The sequence below is a fragment of the Solanum stenotomum genome, chromosome 5, assembly GCF_019186545.1.
Source record: "Solanum stenotomum isolate F172 chromosome 5, ASM1918654v1, whole genome shotgun sequence".
Classification (NCBI taxonomy): Eukaryota; Viridiplantae; Streptophyta; class Magnoliopsida; order Solanales; family Solanaceae; genus Solanum; species Solanum stenotomum.
This window is the reverse complement of record NC_064286.1, coordinates 24,077,839-24,096,463: the sequence shown is the minus strand read 5'-3', so window position 1 is coordinate 24,096,463 and position 18,625 is coordinate 24,077,839. Positions and strand designations below refer to the sequence as shown.

The window sequence follows — 18,625 nt, the reverse complement described above, 5'->3', positions numbered from 1 at the left end:
AGTTCTGCATATAACGGACTACCTTCTGGGATATCTTTCAGATGTACGGACAATGATGTCACCCTTTGAGATACTTTAGAGTTTATCAAACTCATGCCTCCTCGCTGTAAAATTAGGGAGTTCAATGAGGACCCGTATGAAGATCCTGATAATGATCTGGGGGATGATCTTCCCCTTCCTCGTGGGATATGTCCCTTGACTCTACCCTTAGTAACCCAAGGAGGATCCATCCTACAAATAAAACATTTTGTTTTAGTCATCAATTAGGTTATAATATTCATAATAATCATAGCTCCCATAGAGTGCTTAGTTTCTTATACATCTCTGGTTTTGAATCCTATTATGATTCTGATACTAGTTTTGAAACTAAGAATGATAAACCTGAATCCTCTAGTAATACTCAGCAAGAACCTGTTGATGCTTGTAAATGTCAATGCGATTCTCGTTACTGTGAAAATGATGAATTTTATAAATTGCAATCTCAATTTGAAGATATGAACATTCATACTATTACTTCTGATAACGTTATAGAATTGTTAAAAGAAGTGATTGATAATAATTTGCACAAAAAAATTATTCAGTTCGCTGCGGGTAATAAAGCTAGCTCTTCAAACGCTATTGAAAAACCTAAAAATGAGTTTGAATATTCTGCACCATATTCTTTATCTGAAGTCAATAATAGACTTGCTAGACAACATGTTGTTATACGTGATACTTCTTTTGATGATTTGAAAGGAGAAATTGAACAGTTAAAACAAAAGATTAAAACACTTAAACAAAATCAGATTATTTGTGATCACCGCCTTACTCAGATTGAGTCAGTTAATAGCAAAGGTAAAAATATTACTGAAGAAGATAATACTCTTACAAAATCTATCACTATTAATCCCAGACAAAATATGTTTCTGGGAATGATGCAGATCGTTACTGCTCAAATGGTTTGTTAAATACACCATATTAATTGATAATACTTTTTTCATAACTGATGTCGCAATGATAAATAGTGGAGCTTACGTAAGTTGTTTTCAGGAAGGTCTTGTGTCAACCAAATATTTTGAAAAAATAACTCATATGGTTAAATCTGCATCTGGACATGCTTTGGATATAAAGTATAAATTGTCTAATACTCGTATTTGCCAAAATAAAGTTTGCATTCCGCATTTCTTTTTCTTGGTTAAAAATCAGTTATACCCTCCAATTATACTTGGAACCCCTTTTATAAATGTTATTTATCATTTTACTAATATAAATGCTAAGGGTTTTTCTGCCACTTATAAAGATATAGATATTAATTATACTTTTATCACTGACCCTATTTCTCATGATATTAATGCTTTGATTAATATGAAACAAAAGCATGTTGACTCTTTGCAACTTGAATTGTTCAGCATAAATATATTTGATACTTTAAAATCTATTAAAGTACAGGAAAAAATTAAATTAATTTCCGAACAAATCGTTGTTGATATTTGTGATGATCATCCTAGTGCTTTTCGGAATCGTAAAAAGCATATTGTGACTCTTCCATATGATGATAATTTCTCTGAGAATGATATTCCGACAAAATCTCGTCCTTGTCAGATGAACACCGAATTGGTAGAATTCTGCAAAAAAGAAATTGATAATTATTACAAAAGGGTTTGATAAAACCTTCAAAATCTCCTTGGTCTTGTACTGCTTTTTATGTGAATAATGTTGCAGAAAGGTAACGAGGGTCCCAAGATTGGTTATCAATTATAAATCGTTAAACAAATATTTAAAGTGGATTAGGTATCCTATTCCAAATAAAAGAGATTTATTATCAAGATTATATGATGCCAATATATTTTCAAAAATTGATTTAAAATCAGGATATTGGCATATCCAGATATTTAAAGAGCATTCTTATTGAACAGCTTTTAACGTCCTATTTGGACAATATTAATGGAATGTTATGCCATTTGGTTTAAAAATGCTCCTTTTGAATTTCAGAAAATTATGAATGATATTTTTAACCCATATCTGGATTTTATCATTGTTTTTATATTGATGATATTTTGGTTTACTCAAAAACATTCTAAATGCATATCAAGCATTTAGACATTTTCAAAAAAATAGTTATACAAAATGGTTTGGTAATTTCTAAACCAAAAATGAGTTTATTTCAAACAGATGTCCGATTTTTGGGACATCATATTTGTCAAGGGAAGGTTACCCCAATTCAAAGAGCCATCGACTTTGCCTCAAAATTTCCTAATGTTATCACGGATCGAACTCAATTACAGAGAATTTTAGGGAGTTTAAATTACATATCACCCTTCTATAAAAATTAGTCTCATGATTTGGCCCCTTTGTATGACAGGCAAAAAAAGGATCACAAATCACTTTGGACTAATAGTCATACAGCTTTGGTAAAAGATATTAAACTTCGTGTTCAATATTTACCTTGTTTAACTCTTGCTAACCCTACCTGGCAAAAGATTATTGAGACAGATGCGTCTAACATTGGTTATGGTGGAATATTTAAAAAGATCAATCCTCATGGTAAAAATGAATATCTAATTCGATTTCATTCTGGAAAATGGAGTGATGCTCAGAAGAAATATGCTACGGTGGCACATGAAATGTTAACCATTGTTAAATGAGTTTTAAAATTTCAAAATAATCTATATAATCAAAAGTTTTTTTAATAAAAACTGATGCTCAATCTATGAAGTATATGTTTAATAAAGATTTTAAACATGATGCGTCAAAATTGATTTTTGCTAGATGGCAAGCACAGCTAGCACCTTTTGATTTTGAAATCCATTATAAAAAGGGAAGTGATAACTCTCTTCCAGATTTCTTATCTAGAGAATATTTATCGTCATAATGAGCTTCCTTTCTCCTTTCTTTACAGAAAAAACCTTAATTACTATATTAAAGGTAATCCCTCTCAATAGAGATGTACATGAATTGATTATATGGAAAATCATAGATGGGATGGTAATAGACATCATCTCTGATATTCTTAGTTGCGAAAAGATCATCGAATTTGACGATGAAATTTATTATTACCATAATTATTACTATGATGTATTCGAATAAAACGAAGTGTTTTGTTTGCAGAATGGACCCTCCTTGGGTAACCAAGTCTAGAGGAATGGGAAGTTATACTCACGGAAGGGGAAGATCATCCTCAAAATCATCCAGATCGTCATAGGGATCCTCGTCCAGCTCTCCAATTATACAAAGGGGAGGAATGAGCTTGGTAAAACTAACAAGCCCTTCAAAAGAAGATGTTTCTTCAATACAGCTAGACGATATTCTAGAAAATAATCCATTATACGCACAACTGCAAGCGTATTTATCCCAAAAGCAAAATGATACTTTTGCATCAGTAGCTAAAGAAGAGGTTGATGATATCAAATCTTACGAAAAGGTATCAAAAAAACAAATGATATTTCTTTTAGAAAATTATGATATTCAGAGAAAAAAAGAACCCTGGAAGATATTCCAGAGATATCTGGTTAACGGATTATATTTTTCGGGAGAATCATACAAAACTCGATCTTATTACGAGACTATTTTAATGAGCACAGGTAGCGTTGAATTTCAGCACTTTTCAGGCTACAACACCAGTGGGAATATTTATAACCTCTCCAAAATGATAATTAAACAAATTATATCGGTTGAAGATTGGGGTATCTCCACAATGAAAGAAAGACAAATAAGTCTAAATAAAGTCTCGATGAATTTTATATATTGGGACTGTATTCATGCTTTTGATAAGGTCCTCATCTACAATAATGAGAGACACAAGCATACATGGTTCATAAAGGTTTGTGCAAAAATATTTGCAGAACCAATCCCTAATTGGTTCTTAAATTGGTGGTCATACCACGGCCCAACAACTAAGATTTTACCAGATCCATTTCTTAAGTTATACAACGAATGGGTAAAAATCTCACCAAATCTGAACGAATTATATCATACAGATCATATTGTTATATTGAAAGGATCGAACAAATCTATTTCTTTATTGAATTCTCGATCCCATTGATTCACAAATGGACTCTGGTGGTGGGATTCACCAACGAACAAATTCCTTGTCTATACAGGACATTTAATAATAATTTTTTAGATAAATTAATGAAACAAGATCCCAAGACAAAATTATTATACGGACAGGAATTATTGGATCTTATTAAACAAAGAATTCAAGAATATTGTCTTGTTCCTCAAAAGGGAATTATATAGGATAGCTCCGTCCGACATATTGCTGGAAATATCTCTATTCAGGATGGAAATAAAGAAGAGATGATTAATAATTATCTTGACGAAGTAAGAAAAAACATACTTCTCAATATTACCCAATACAAGAAGTCAGACACTTCAATGCGAAGTGAAACAAGTGATGACGTTGTAGATATTCAAGAGGCTCAATTATGTGAACCTACCACAGATGATGTGCTAGAAAAAGTAGAAGATCTCCTCCGTAAACTAAAGGGAAAAGATCACGTGTGAAGTTGATCTTCAACAAGTAAAAGTCACTATCAACAGTAGATACACTGTTGAACAACAGTAGAAAACTATTACTGTACATATGGGACCCGGTGATGAGGGACCCACAATCACTGTAGATCACTGTAGCTAGATTCCTTTTTCTTCTATATATAAGTTCTTTTGTAGTTGGAGAAGAGAAGGTGCAAAGATGCTCTCTCTCTTTTGTTCTCTCTCTTGCTCTCTTGTATTGTATTGTAAGTTGTGAGTTTGTCGGAGACTTACCGGAGTTTGTTAATAAAGCATAGTTCTCATATAGGCCCTGGTGTTGGCCAAAAGGTACTTTCTTTTATTCTTCCTTTTCCTTACTTTCTCTACTTCTCCGATCTAAGCCGTGACTATGTTCGGCTAAAGAATTATATCTATGTCAGATAACTAACTTCACTTTTGTATCTACCATGAAAGATCTAGACTTTATCTAAATATGCATAAATTTATATATGGTTTCTTGACTTGGTTCCGAGATGGTGGTACAGTCAGATTCAATACAACAAGTTAGTGGCTTTATCTTAGTGACTCCGTCTAGCCAGCCGTGGTCTCAGCCCGATAAAGAGTAAAAGGGCACCTTATACCCGGTTAGAACTGCTTGACACATGGGATCACTAACAATACGTATTTGAATCTCGACAGACCCTTTGCTTGGGTAAAAGGATCAGATCCTTCCATACATTCATCAAACTATATAAATATTTGTATGTATTTCTATTCAAATTTATTCCTTGAATTCGGATGTTAACAAGCTAGATTGAAGATGACCACGCAGACTACCACCAGTCTTTGGAGATCCTGGCTTCGTTGGTATCAAAGCCTAGGAACTTTCATGGTAATTATGAGATTGATGTTAAGTATTTCGGCATAGATATATTCTCTTAATCATGGATTTAGGAGATACTAGTACTAAAAGTACTCAATTGGAAGAGGTAGATATACCTCAAAACCTTGATTTGTTAAACAAATGGGCTATTCCAAAAATTGCTATTAAAACCATTTATGATTATGGTTGGTTTGATAAAATCTCTCATAAACAGTTGATTAAAACAACTGAGCAATCTTTGGCGTTAAACTCATCTGGACAAACTATTCACTTATTAAATAAGCGTGATATTGATCTATATAAATCTCAATACAAGTTCTTGCATATTGGCATGGTTCAAATTGCTTTTAAGCCTTTAGCTCTTAAAGGGTTACCAGAGACTTTCTTGGCTGCTTTACGAGATGCAAGAAATTTAAATTTTTGACAATCTTTGTTGGATTCGATCAAATCTACGGTGGCCTATGGTCCATTTTATTTTAATACTCAGCCGAATTTGCAGTTATCTTTGACTTATTCTAATTTATTAGATGCTTTAACTTTGAATGTTAAAACGCAAGGTTATAATTATGCACCTGGATTTGAATTAATTTGTTTATCTTATAAAATCTATTTCAAATTACTTGCTACTATGAATCCTAGATGTAAATTATATGATACATCTGATTAAACTATCTTGGTGGAAACTAATTTTGCTAAGTGTAAGGTCACTACTAGAAGACCTATAAAATGGGAAGAAATTAATTTTCCTACTTGGACTTTAGATTTTGTTATACCTCCTGAACAAATTACTGATGTTGTCACTAATTCAGAATATTCCCATATTACGCAAAATACTGATGGTAAGATTTGTATTCAGTTTGATGAAAAAAGTGTTCCTTATAATAGACATTCATTTTCTGATAGAAGATCGCTAGCTATACACCATATTTCTCAAGTTCAGCCGTTATATGGTCCTGCTCGAAATTGTGCTGCCTCTATGCATACATTATCTTCTGTTATATTTGCAGATAAAAATAAAATCAAAATTGATCCTCGATTAAATATTGATAGATCAAATGATAAATCATCTGATATTTCTGATAAGGATATTCCTTATGCATCCGAAATGGATTTCAACCTTAATGATACTTGATGATGGATGCACACCAGATTGATTTTAGTCTAGGTTCACTAGCAAGAAAATATATTCAAAATGAATTTGCAAGTGATAAATGGAGTCCGTTTAAAACTTGGTTTTTTGACACATACAGTATGGAAGATTTGCTTAATATTTATCAAGAATTTTATGAGACTTGTGTTTTGCATAATCATATTATGTTCTTTGTACCTTGGTTTATAACCACTTATCTACCTTTGTTCATCAACGTTCTTGAACGATCTTATAAAGATGAATTAGGTAATATTATTAAAGTTATTTATCCTCCTCAGGCTCCATTTATACTACCTAATAATACAGGTATTACTTTTACTGCTTTTCAGAAGTTTATTGAAAATGATGTGGCTACGGTAAGCATTAACGAGATTAATAATCTCATTTCTCAAAACAACTATTTAGGACTTTATGTTAAAGTCTTAGGCGAGCATATTAGTTCTCTTGATAAAAAGTTAGATGATTTGACGACTTTAATTGTTCAGATTAAAATGATTTAAAATCTTCTGAATAGGCTTCTACATCAAAACAACTAAATTTGGTGCTCAACCTATCAATTTATCTGATGATTTTGCAGATGAGATAGAAACCACTTTTGATTTTAAGAATCAAGTTGATTTGGAAATTAATAAACTTTGTGGTTATCCCATAAAGAATAGTGGTAATACTAAATATGCTCATCAACCTATTATACAAACTTATTATTATCCCAGACCGACCCCTCAAGATGTTTTGATAGAGGAAACTAATACTTCTTATAGTGGAAGTGAGATATATGAATGGAATCTCGACGGTTTAATTGATAGGCAATTAACTATACTTGCTTATAGAATGCTTATGTATGCTACTATTTGTAAGAGTGTTAATAACACCGATAGTACTATTTGCAACATGATAATTGCAAGTTTTACTGGTCAACTTAGAGGTTGGTGGGATAATTATATGACCCTTGAGGCAAAAGCCAATGTACTTAATGTTAAGGCAGTTAATGATGGTGTTGATAACTTAGATTTTGCCCTAGTGAAAAATAGAGAAGACGTTGTTTATACCCTAGTCTTGACTATTCTCGAACATTTTAATGGTAGATTCACCAATCAATATGAAACTGTCCGATCTTTGCTAAATGGTCTTTGATGTAGACATTTAAGAGAATTCCGATGGCATAAATATACTTATTTATGTCGGGGTGATGGACTTCCTTTTTTATTTGCGGAAAGAGTTAAGAAAACCTTCAGGGATGCACATAGGGGTTATTCCGTACAATTCCTATACTTATGGTAAGTTGATAGGAGCCTGCACTCAAGAAGGCATAAACATGTGCAATGAATTGAAGCTATCTAGGCAGCTTAAGATTTATAAGCTTGGAGAAAGATCTCAATTAGGAGACTTCTACACCCAGTTTGGTTTACCAGATTCAGGTTAGCTGACCAAACATAAAGATTCTAGAGACTTTAATTCCGATAAACCTTATAGAAGAAAAAGGTCTGGATGAAGATCTAGGGAAGAACGGGAAGAGCGAAGAGCTCGTCATAAATCTAATCGATTTACAAAGAATCGGTCTAGACGTGAACTTGCTAAGATCAAGTGCTACAAGTGTAGAAAGTTTGGGCATATAGTACCCAATTGTAAGCATGAAAAGCTGAAAGCTTTAGAACTAGATGAAGAGGTTCATGATAAGATTTATAGTTTCTTATACACCTCTAGTTCTGAGTCTGACTATGACTCTGATTGAGGTTCTGAAGAAGAGATTGATTTGCCTGAGTCCTCTGATAATAATCAACATGTTAATACAAATGCTTGCAGGTGTAGAGGTGATATGTGCTCTTGTGAAAATGATAAATTTTATAAATTACAATCTCAATTTGAAGATTTGAATATTAATACTATTACTTCTTATAATATGATAGAACATTTAAAAAGAAGTTACTGATAATACGATGCGTGAAAGGATTATTCAGCTGGCTACCAATAATAAGTCTAGTTCTTCTAATGTTATTGAAAAATTGCAAAATGGTAATGAGAGTTTGTGATGGATTGTGACGGGATGCAAATATATAATTGTTGGTTAAGCAAAATTTGTACAGTAATTACGATTTGCGAGTATCTAAGGTTGTGGTTTTCTAATATTTGGTGAGTAAATGGTTGTATGGAAAGTTTTAAGAGATGGTGGGACACCACTCGAATAGAATTTTAAAGAGCTAAGAGTCATAATGAAGAAAAATAGTGAGATGTAGTACAACCTTTAGAGAGAGGCGGGAGCAAGAATATTTTATTTATTGCAAAGGCTATAGAGATCTCCAGAGGGGTAGATAATTGGTTTCAGAGACGCGTGATTTCATCCGTTTTGATGTGGCTATGGTAATAGTGTCACAAGTTGTCAGATTGGTTAAAAACTATTGGAAAAGACTTGAGAAATGAGTGAACATGCATTAGCTCGAGTGTGATGATAAGTGCTTGGTTTTGTTTTTGAGTTTAGTAATGAGTATGATTGCAATATTAGCGAAATATATTGTAAGATCGATGAAGATGCAATAAATAATAAGCAAAGATCCATGAATTCATAAAAATCCTCAAGGTACAAGCTAATGTTGATAGATAAGGGGATTGTGTTATACGGTTGAATTTACAATTCAGAGTTTTCATTATAAGTCTACATTTGTGGTGATATATTTTGTCAAGGTATGAATTGGTAATGTGAGAGACGATCAACTGTATCCGGTATTAACCATTAAAAAGGACTTACCCCTATATTAAGTCGTAAAGTTTATTACTGTTGATTGTTAAGTACCTAAGAAAGATTTTCATTTAAAAGTGTTGGTTTAGAGTAAGGAAAATGGTCGGAGTGCTCATGATGGTTGTGAATATGATGCACTAGCTATGCTCACGTGTGTTTTCACTTGTGTGGGTGGATCCCTAGTGGTGGATCAGGTGTACTGATCCTGCGATGTTCTCTTGGTTGAGTAAGATGATTGGGATGACTTGGTTATTTCATATGACATATTTGGTGTTATTTTGGAGTTGTTAAAGTTTTTTAGTGGTTCTACTTGTACCACTTGCTTATGCGAATTTATAGAAGAGCTACCATGCGTATTTATGGTCGTCCGACAATCTTAATATTCATCTTGTCATCGAGGTCATGAATCGATTATGTGTGGTTGAATGTGGGGTTTATTGGGTCCAATTCTATTGTTCTTAAGGGTAATCTTCAATCAGAATTACTAAATCTAACATTTCGATAGTGTTGTTAGAGGGTTGGTATGCTTGGACATATCTCTCGATGAGTATATGATGTCTAAAGATCAAATTGTTATAACTTAAGCTCATGGGAATATGGGTTGTGAAATGGAGATGTTGATAAGAACTATGATTGTTAGTGTTGGTTGGTTCCGTTCACCCTCTAATTGTGGCGAGTTTGGACTTAGGATTTTATCATGGTTATGTGAGAAAAGATTCGTCCTGATGTTGTGTCAAAGTCCTTGATACCTTGTTGCAGACATGTGAACAATCAACTTTGGTGGTTATAGGGAATACCTTTGTTGTTAGTTAAGTGCACATACAACATTAATTATCACTCGAGTATTGTGATGACTTCATTGAGTCATTGTATGGAAGGATGTGCAGGTATTCAATTGGTTGGTTTGGGGACGAAGATTATATCATAAAGTGAGACTCAGTTGTGTTAGACAAGACCTTCTGTAGGAAGAAGAACCGGTTAAAATTCTTGATCGCGATGTCCGTAAGCTAAGGGCATGCGAGACAAGTACCCCCTATTGTTCAGCGATTCAAATACTACTATATCCTTACTTTAGCCAGTCTTCCCTAGTTGATCACTCGAGAAAGAGTGATGGGTAAATTGGTATCTATTATAACGACCCGATTTCGTCGTTAGGGAAAAGCCAATGGAAAAAGAATTGGGGTCAGAAAACTTTTTGGTAGTAACTTGGAATTTCCTAACCTAGTCCAGATTTGAACAAAATCAGAGTCAGTAAGGTCTAGGGTAATCTGGTAACGCATGAGAGATCTAATTATGAATTTGATTACATGAATGGATAGTTAAAACGTTAAGAAACCCGTAAGACTTTACGAAATCAAATTTGGACGAGTAGAACTCCCGAAAATGATCTTAGCGTGAATAGGTGATTTTTTAAGGTCAAGGGTTGAAGGTGTGTTGTGAAATGGGGGCTTGGAATTCAAATTTCAACATTTTGTCTCCGTGCATGCCGTCGTAGCGAGATGGTTGTCATTGTAGCGGGGCCGCTGTAGCAGGATGGGTCTCGCTGTAGCGGGACAAACACGACTTAAGTCAGAAATAAATTCCAAAAATGTTTTATTCTGCACTTTTTGACTTTAAGAGCTAAGGACCGACCCTAGGTGTGTTCTTGACGTTTTTTCACCATTCTTGATGCTAAAGGTAAGGTTTTTACTCCCTGAATCCATGTTTCGATCCGTAGAACTTAGTTTCTTGGGTAATTATCAATGGGGGAGGGCTTTGATCTGGGAATTATGGTTGAAAAAGCCCTAATATGGGTATGGGGATCATGGATTTGGTCTAGGGTTATTGAGTTTGTTATAATCCAGATAATTAGACCTCTGATTGTTGATCTTTGCGTATAAATTGTTGTTTGTAGACCTAGAACAAGCGGAATGAATCCAGAAAGGAAAGATTCAAGCTTGGATTCGAGGTAGGTGATAGTTGTGATTTGATGTTTTACGTGATGTATATTAGTAATTGATTCATTGTAATGCATGCATGTATGTGAATGAAGCCTATTGATCACACCTAATGTAAATAAGTATGAACGAAGAAGTACATGCCATGAATCACCTCTAGTTGTATGATTGTGAGAATAGACATTGTGATTGTGATTTTGGTTTGTTGAATGGGCGAGTGTCATGATTCGACACACTAACCAGGATCGATTGCCACGTTCCGACATAAACATGGGATCGGTTGCCACGTTCCGGCATAAACATTAGATCGGGTACCACGTACCGGTACGCTAATAGTTTGGGTATGGGTTCCATGAGAGGACCATTGGATTGGGTTCCATGAGAGAACCATTAATTGTTATATCTACTTGACTTAATTGTATATCTTGAGAATGTGGAATCATGCATTGCTCTTGAAATGATAATCGATGTGTATATATATATTCTTTGCATGTATGTGTTTACCTTGTTGTAATTGTGATATATATTGTGCTTACTGGAATAGTCACGTGATTTTACCAGTATATTGTGGTTATGTACTGATACTGCACTTGCTTGTTCTTTGTTGAGTACAGGGCATTTTCAGGCAGCTATTGATAGACCTCAGCTAGGTGACTATTAAGCGTTATCAGATTCAGGGTGAGCCAGTTCTTTCAGGCTGCCATGGATCTTTCTTATTTAAGTCCACTCTTTCCAAACTCAAACTATTTGTTAAGGTGTTTGTTTAGTTTCGGGGTTGTACCCTTTGTTCTTAGATTTGTCTTTTGTAGAGTTTTGGTACAATGACTTTCAGGTTCTAAGGGTTGAATTTACATATTAGTTTGGTTAGTTATTTGTTAAAACCTTTAGAGTTTATGGGGACTCCATTTTTATTGTCATTTAAACTTGCTTCTGCAACTTTAAATGCCGTAGTTTTGATCTAGTTGTGTAGTTTTTGGTTAAGTTGTTTGGTTTGGGTTATAGTAATGGTTCTCCCACAGGAGGGTTAATGTGGATGTCAATCACGACGGTCTGGGTCGTGACATATATCCTCAACAAAATTTTAAGCACAAATTATCTCTAGGTTGGCTTGAAAAATTCAAGCTAAGACATGGTATCAAGTCATTTCATCGTTTCAGAGAGAGTGGTTTAATTGATATACAAGACATGGAGACGAAATTGGAATCCATAAGATAAAAAAATAGATCAATTTCTTATGAAAGATGATTTTAATATGGATGAAACTGGTTTATTTTACAAGTTACAAGTTGTTCATTCTCTTGCTACGAAACAACTTGAAGAACGAAAGTAGGACAAAGAAAGGCTCACAATTGTTTTTGTTGCAATGAAGATGGATCTGAAAAAATCCTTTATAGATTATTGGAAAATATGCAAAGCCATGTTACTTCAAAAATGTCAACATGAACAACTTGAATTGTCACTACCGTGCAAACAAAAGAGTATGGATGACAAATGTGCTTATTGATGAATATATTTGTTAGTTTGACCACAAAATGCTTGGTAGACGAGTTTTGCTTATGGTAGATAATTGTCCAACCCATAATAGAAATATTGAAGGACTACAAAATGTTGAATTGTTTTTCTTACCACCCAACATGACATCCAAAATTCAACCTTGTGATGATGGGATAATAAGAACTTTCAAGATAGATTTTATCATAGGATATTAGAAGGCTATGAAGTGGGACAAACTGATTCAACAAATGTTTTGGATGCTATCAATTTTGCAATCCCTGCTTGAACAACAATTGTTTAGCAAGAGAACAGCAAATTGTTTTTTATAGTGCAAAATTCGTTCGGGGGATGCAATCTCAAAGAATTTGAATAAACCCACTTGTGAAAACGTCATTCATGAACTTGAGGTCATGATTAGTGATCTCGATTACCATAATAAAATGGATGTCAATAACCTGTTGGATTATCCGGGTGAAAGTGATACATGTTCAAAGGTCCAGAGCTTAGAAGACATTGTGAATACCATCGAAAAAAACAATGTTGATGATGAAGTTGAAGATGATACTATACCTTTGAAACCAGTTACGCGTAAGGAAGCACTTATCGCATCTAAAACTCTTCACAATTTTATGGTGCAGTTCGAAAATACAACACCGGAGCTCTTGGATGCACTAAAAAAAAGTTAGAGATGAGCTTAAACTAGATTTAAATTTTTTAAAAGAAAATTTTACACAATAGAATCATATTTTACTAAATTGTCTTAAATATATTTGTACTTAATTATTAATTTATGATATTAATAGAACCATATATTTATATAGGGATATTCTGGAAATATATTATTTTATTGAAATTGAAATTGATGATTTTTTTCGTTGATCAAAGTCGTGACTGAGAAAAATATTATTTTAAAGAAATTATTAATTTACCAATATTAATTAACCGAGTATTAATTTATTGTATTTAATACGCTGCTTCTCACAATTAAAACACTCCATTTTACATCGCCTTCATCAGATCTGGTCGTCTCTTTTTAGGTATGTATCTCCTTCATCGTTGTCTGCTCAGTGCATTTGGTTCTTCGTGTAATCTTGCCTCTTGGTCGATTTTATATCTTTTTTTTGTGTGTGTATCTTTGGAGGTATGTATATGTTTTCGTATTTGAGCTGTTTTTTCGAACTGAATTTGGGGTTTTTTTTTTGGTTCTTTAGAGGATTTGTAATTTTTTGGGTCTTAAAGCAGTGGTTTAGGGTTGAGCCGCCCTTGAGGGGAGGTAGATTGTATTGTACGCACACATGCATATCGTTGAATCTGCTATTTGAGATGAATTTAAGTGTTTGTGTATTAAACTTGACAATCAGGTTGTTGTTATGTGTAGAAGCCGTCTATAGAAATTAAAATTAATATAGTTTCATCAAAGTTTTTCATTTGTATAAGCTGCTAATATGTTTTTTTTGCTTTTCTTTTTCTCTACACAGTTACAGTATGAAGGGAGCAGTGTCATTTGGTGACCAGGTAGAGATATCATCGGGTGACTCATCTTCCTCTAATACAGATGACCGTAAAACGGAAAGCAAATGGATGAAAAATACTATCACCGTCGATCAACCTGTTAGCGAATGGGATTCTGAAGGTTAGTGTCATAATTCACATAATTGTGATTGTCTAGTGATTCTCTCAATCTACTTACTGAAAAAGCGTCTGCATATGTGGAAACAGACTTGTGTTGCTTTGTTACTGCCAAATAAAAAGACAAAAAATCTTCTCTTTATTAAGTTTGGGATTTATTGTGTAGGTAGATAATTTTTATGTTTATCCTCAGTACCTGAGGATCTTATTGGACTGTTAGCATAATGTTGTATCCTCCTTTAATATGGAAGCTTGGGAATCATAGATGGACCTAGGAATTTAACTATCTGGTCAAGATTTATCACATCAAACTGTTGATTGCCGAAAGTTGCATTAGCAAGCAGCTCATGCATAAGTAAAGATTGGTAGAATGTTGCCTAGAACGAATTTGTTAATTCCATCTTACATCTTTCCCGCAGTTTGTCTTACAGTCTTTGGTGTTATGGCATTCTGTAATGAAGTTCAAACATGCTGGATCTTTTTAATATGAAGCTTTTATGCTAACATATATCATCTAATAGCTCTTCGGTTCCACTTGTTTAATGTAAGCTAAGAGCATCCCAATAGAAGTGATTTGAAACATACTTTGTAAACAGCTTGATTTTCCGTCCTAAAAAATTGTATTGTCTATGGTTAGAATATGCGCAAAAGCTGAACTTCCATTATTTCCTTTGATGATGTAAGGTGTTGCATTAATGGTATCAAGAAGATGCAATACAAGTAGAAGATAAACTTGGTTAATCCCTTATACAGAAAAACAGGAATCTAACCAAAAGTATAAAAGTTTGCTGCTGATCCAGAGTAAGAGGGCTAATAAAATCTAAAAGGGGGATAATTGCTTTTTTTCTTCTTGGAACTATGCTGCCATGCTCATATACCTTCTGTGATAGCTTTCAGCCACCTCCTTTCATCTTTCCGGTCAGTTTTAGTTCTTTTTGGTGGATTTTCACAGTGTCAAGCACTGTTTCTCTTCAATCATTTTCTGGTGACTGCTTAGAAACTTAAGGTTTTTTTACAACATGGGGAAGTACGACTTATTACATGCCAGTTTTGATTCTTTTGATATCACAAAGTCTTTCTCGAAAATCAGAACGTTGTTCGAATGGGTCAAACCTAAGTTGCTCGGACTCTCCGAAAATGATGCCGGACCTGTGTCGAATCCTTCAAAGTTCCACTATTTTTGGAGGATCCGACACGCACCCGTCAACATTTTGGAAGAGTCCGAGCAAGATAGGATCAAACACAACAAAAATTCATAGAGGCGAGTAATTTTAAGCCTTAAAGTTATGCAGTGGGTTGGTGATGTAATTAATACATCATCCAAGGAACAACCGTTGACAGTCAGAATATGGAAAATAAGGGACCATTTCGTGTGACAAGAGGGGGTTGCTAGGATGATAAACACCCTTCACCTCCAACCCTAAGATTGTGGGTTCAAGTCACCAAGGGAGCAAAAGGGGTGGGAGTTCCTAGGGAGGGGTAAAAAAAAAAGGACCATTTTGGTGATTTTTTCTGCACTCTTTAAAGCAATGAATATGGAAGGTACATCAGTTTTATTGCAATATAAGGGGGTAGTCAAGCCGTAATTATTGGCATTTAATGCTGGATGGTCGGATGTAGACCAGAAAATCACCAGATTCATAAATGCTTCAGGGAGAATGAAGAACATACCAATCCCTGGAACTGTACATCATGACACCTCTTCTAGTGATGTAGAGCACGAATGGGAAACAAAAGGGACACAGGCATCAACATTCAAATTCATGAGCTCCAGGATCTCCATTCCTGGAAGCTCTAGGATTGCCGAAGTAGACACAAGGAATCTGTTTATTCTTGATCTAAAAGTTGAATCCTCTGACCTGGACCAAGTAAAAGAGGTACCGGTCACATGCAAACCAAAAAGGTGGTGGTTATCAATGAACTCCGGAAACTCCTCTATGGCCCTCGAGTCTCGACGCCACCCAATACCCAAACCTCTCCTTCGAGAATGGATTTGAGAATTGAATGGTATTAGAGTCCCCCGTCCTTGTTAACACCCAAACTCCTTTGCTTCCCCTCTCTGAGATCATCTATCTCTTTTTCCCTAACCCATTTGCCTCTTTTTCAATTTCTTGTAGCAATTTTAACATCTTATCCTATAGGGTATTTCTCTCCTACCCAGCTTGACATGTCTTGCCCACCCCAAAGCAAGCCAATGGTAGTGCATCAACTCCTGGAACACCATTACAGCCACTTCCAGAGCCAATAACCAGCTGAAAAGTCTGTCTATAATTCATCAAACATTGAAAACCTAGGGAAGTGGGAAAGCACAATTTTTGACTAATAGCTTTTTGATAGAGGCAGTTAGCCTTTATCTTCTTTTTTTTGTGGTGCAACAAGATATTCTTGACTGCATATTAATTGAAGTACCTACTTCATCAGAGATCCTAGTTTTCTTGTCTATCCTGTAGGTTGACCTCTCCCATCTGGTCTCTTTCCCTTTTTCTTCAGCTTATGTCCAGAACACAACCACCAGCTACCAGAAAGGCTTCTCTTTGAGTGTGCACAAAGAGAATGCAAAAGGACATTTAAGCTCCTCTTAGTTTTCATAGCTCTTATTTCATCATTTTGCTTCCAATTGCAAATGCACATAGATTTTCTGTTTGTTCATTCTTCATTTTGGATCTGTATGAGTATTAAGAGAACTTTATTTTGGATCTGTATGAGTTTTAAGAACAATGGAGCATTAACTTCATTTCAGGCTGAAAATGCTGAATAACTTATTCTCTTCTTTCAAACAAGTTTTTTGCAACCTTGAAAATGGTAATAACAAAGTACAGATAATTTTAGAATTAGGAGATTTTCATAAAATGCAAATGCTGCATCTGGACAACTGTTAGATGCTTGCTTGTATTGCTTTTGATTTTCTTCTCCATTAAATAGATCATGAGACAATTAGTATACTTTGATTCAAGAAAACCTATCAGAAGAAGAAAATGTTACTACTTATAAAATAAAATAAGAAGAAAAGAGGCTACTTTGCATCAAGAAACTCTATCGCCTAACAACAATTGAGTTTCAGTTGAGATGAGAAGAAGAAGGGCTGGTGGAGAGGGGAAGCAAAAGAGGAGGCGTACGTATTCTTTTTGGTGTGGTTAGTCAAAAATGAAAAAATTAGATGGGAAAGTTTAGTAGATACCCATCCATGTCAATTTTTTAGCCTTGTCAAATTAGGAAGATAAGGTGTATATCTAATTTGCTTTCTTGTGATCTGTACCAATTGACCGACAATCTCGGCTAGAAGTAGCTTTCATTTAATAGAAGCTGGATGTCCCAAGGAAAATTCTCATGCACAAATCTCTGTTCAGTTCAATTAAAACATCTCCTTTCTGATGTCAAAGCGCAAGTCTGAGAGGTCTCTTAGATGATAGTATTGGTTCTCAAATGAGTTACTTTTTTGTTTTGTGAGTACGGATATTGTTTCAAAGATTTTATGTTCAGGTCTTGGTTCAAACTAATCGACACATGAGTGACTACAGTGCAAGGTTACGATGTATCTTTACTTAATTCATATCACTAGTCTTGCACTCTCTCTATTGCAGATTCAATCCTAAGAAGAGCAAGAATGTACCAAGAGTACATGAAGGTGGTCCCTCTTCCCACACAGCGTGGCTTTGTTATCCCTCTCACCTCATGGGTTGGATTGGCTGCATCCATGAAGGAGTTATATGGGCAACCCCTACATTACCTGACCAATGTCCACATGAAGAAGTTGGATTCAATGAGGTTTGGTAGTGATAATGAAGACGTTCCATTAGATACCATCATCGATCCTAGCAAAGCTGAAGCAACCATCTGGCTTATTGAAGAAGTTCACAGGTCTACATCATCTCATCATTACATAGCTAGACTTTGGCTTGCTGATCCAATGTATCATATCCATGTTGATGCAATTTTCCCGAAGCTGCAGAATTCATCAAAATAGATTCTTTCCCAATCTATCTTTGATCTACTTGGAATCCCATCTCCATCACTATTTCCCAAACAACCATGTATGTAAAATAATTGCATATCATATGGATGCTTAAGTTATCTCCTCATTTCATAGGTTGATGCAGTGAACATATGGGCTATGTAGTGAAATTGTGCTTGTGAGGTATGTGGTGAAGCAGAAGTTCTACTGTGTCTTTGCGGTTGTCAACTTAAGATAAACGGAATACACCTATCAGCAGTGGAGTAGTTAAGAAGATATGAATTCAAGTTAACCTAAATTTTTGACACAGTTTGGGCATAGATATATGTTCGAAAAATATGTAAAATTTCAATAAATACTCGATTTTGAACCCATATTTTACATTAAGTTAGAT

General features: G+C 34.6%; 1 protein-coding gene and 1 pseudogene across 1 annotated transcript; both read left to right on the top strand.

The window, feature by feature from the left end:
* The first annotated feature begins 7,800 nt into the window (after positions 1-7,800).
* Positions 7,801-13,336, top strand: LOC125863804 (CENP-B homolog protein 2-like; annotated as a pseudogene).
* A 796-nt stretch (positions 13,337-14,132) lies between these two features.
* On the top strand, positions 14,133-18,414 carry LOC125866182 (protein RDM1-like). The gene is made up of 3 exons (XM_049546490.1): positions 14,133-14,283; positions 17,861-18,137; positions 18,377-18,414. Exons 1-3 carry the CDS (start codon positions 14,136-14,138, stop codon positions 18,411-18,413), a joined length of 462 nt encoding a protein of 153 aa, XP_049402447.1. The 5' UTR covers positions 14,133-14,135; the 3' UTR covers position 18,414.
* The last annotated feature ends 211 nt before the right edge of the window (positions 18,415-18,625 follow it).

Excerpts from the sequence above, each read along its gene's own strand:
- LOC125866182 (XM_049546490.1), top strand. The coding sequence starts at position 14,136 with ATGAAGGGAGCAGTGTCATTTGGTGACCAGGTAGAGATATCATCGGGT. Across the intron at positions 14,284-17,860 it reads TAGCGAATGGGATTCTGAAG|ATTCAATCCTAAGAAGAGCA; the intron begins GTTAGTGTCATA and ends TCTCTATTGCAG. Across the intron at positions 18,138-18,376 it reads CTTATTGAAGAAGTTCACAG|TGAACATATGGGCTATGTAG; the intron begins GTCTACATCATC and ends AGGTTGATGCAG.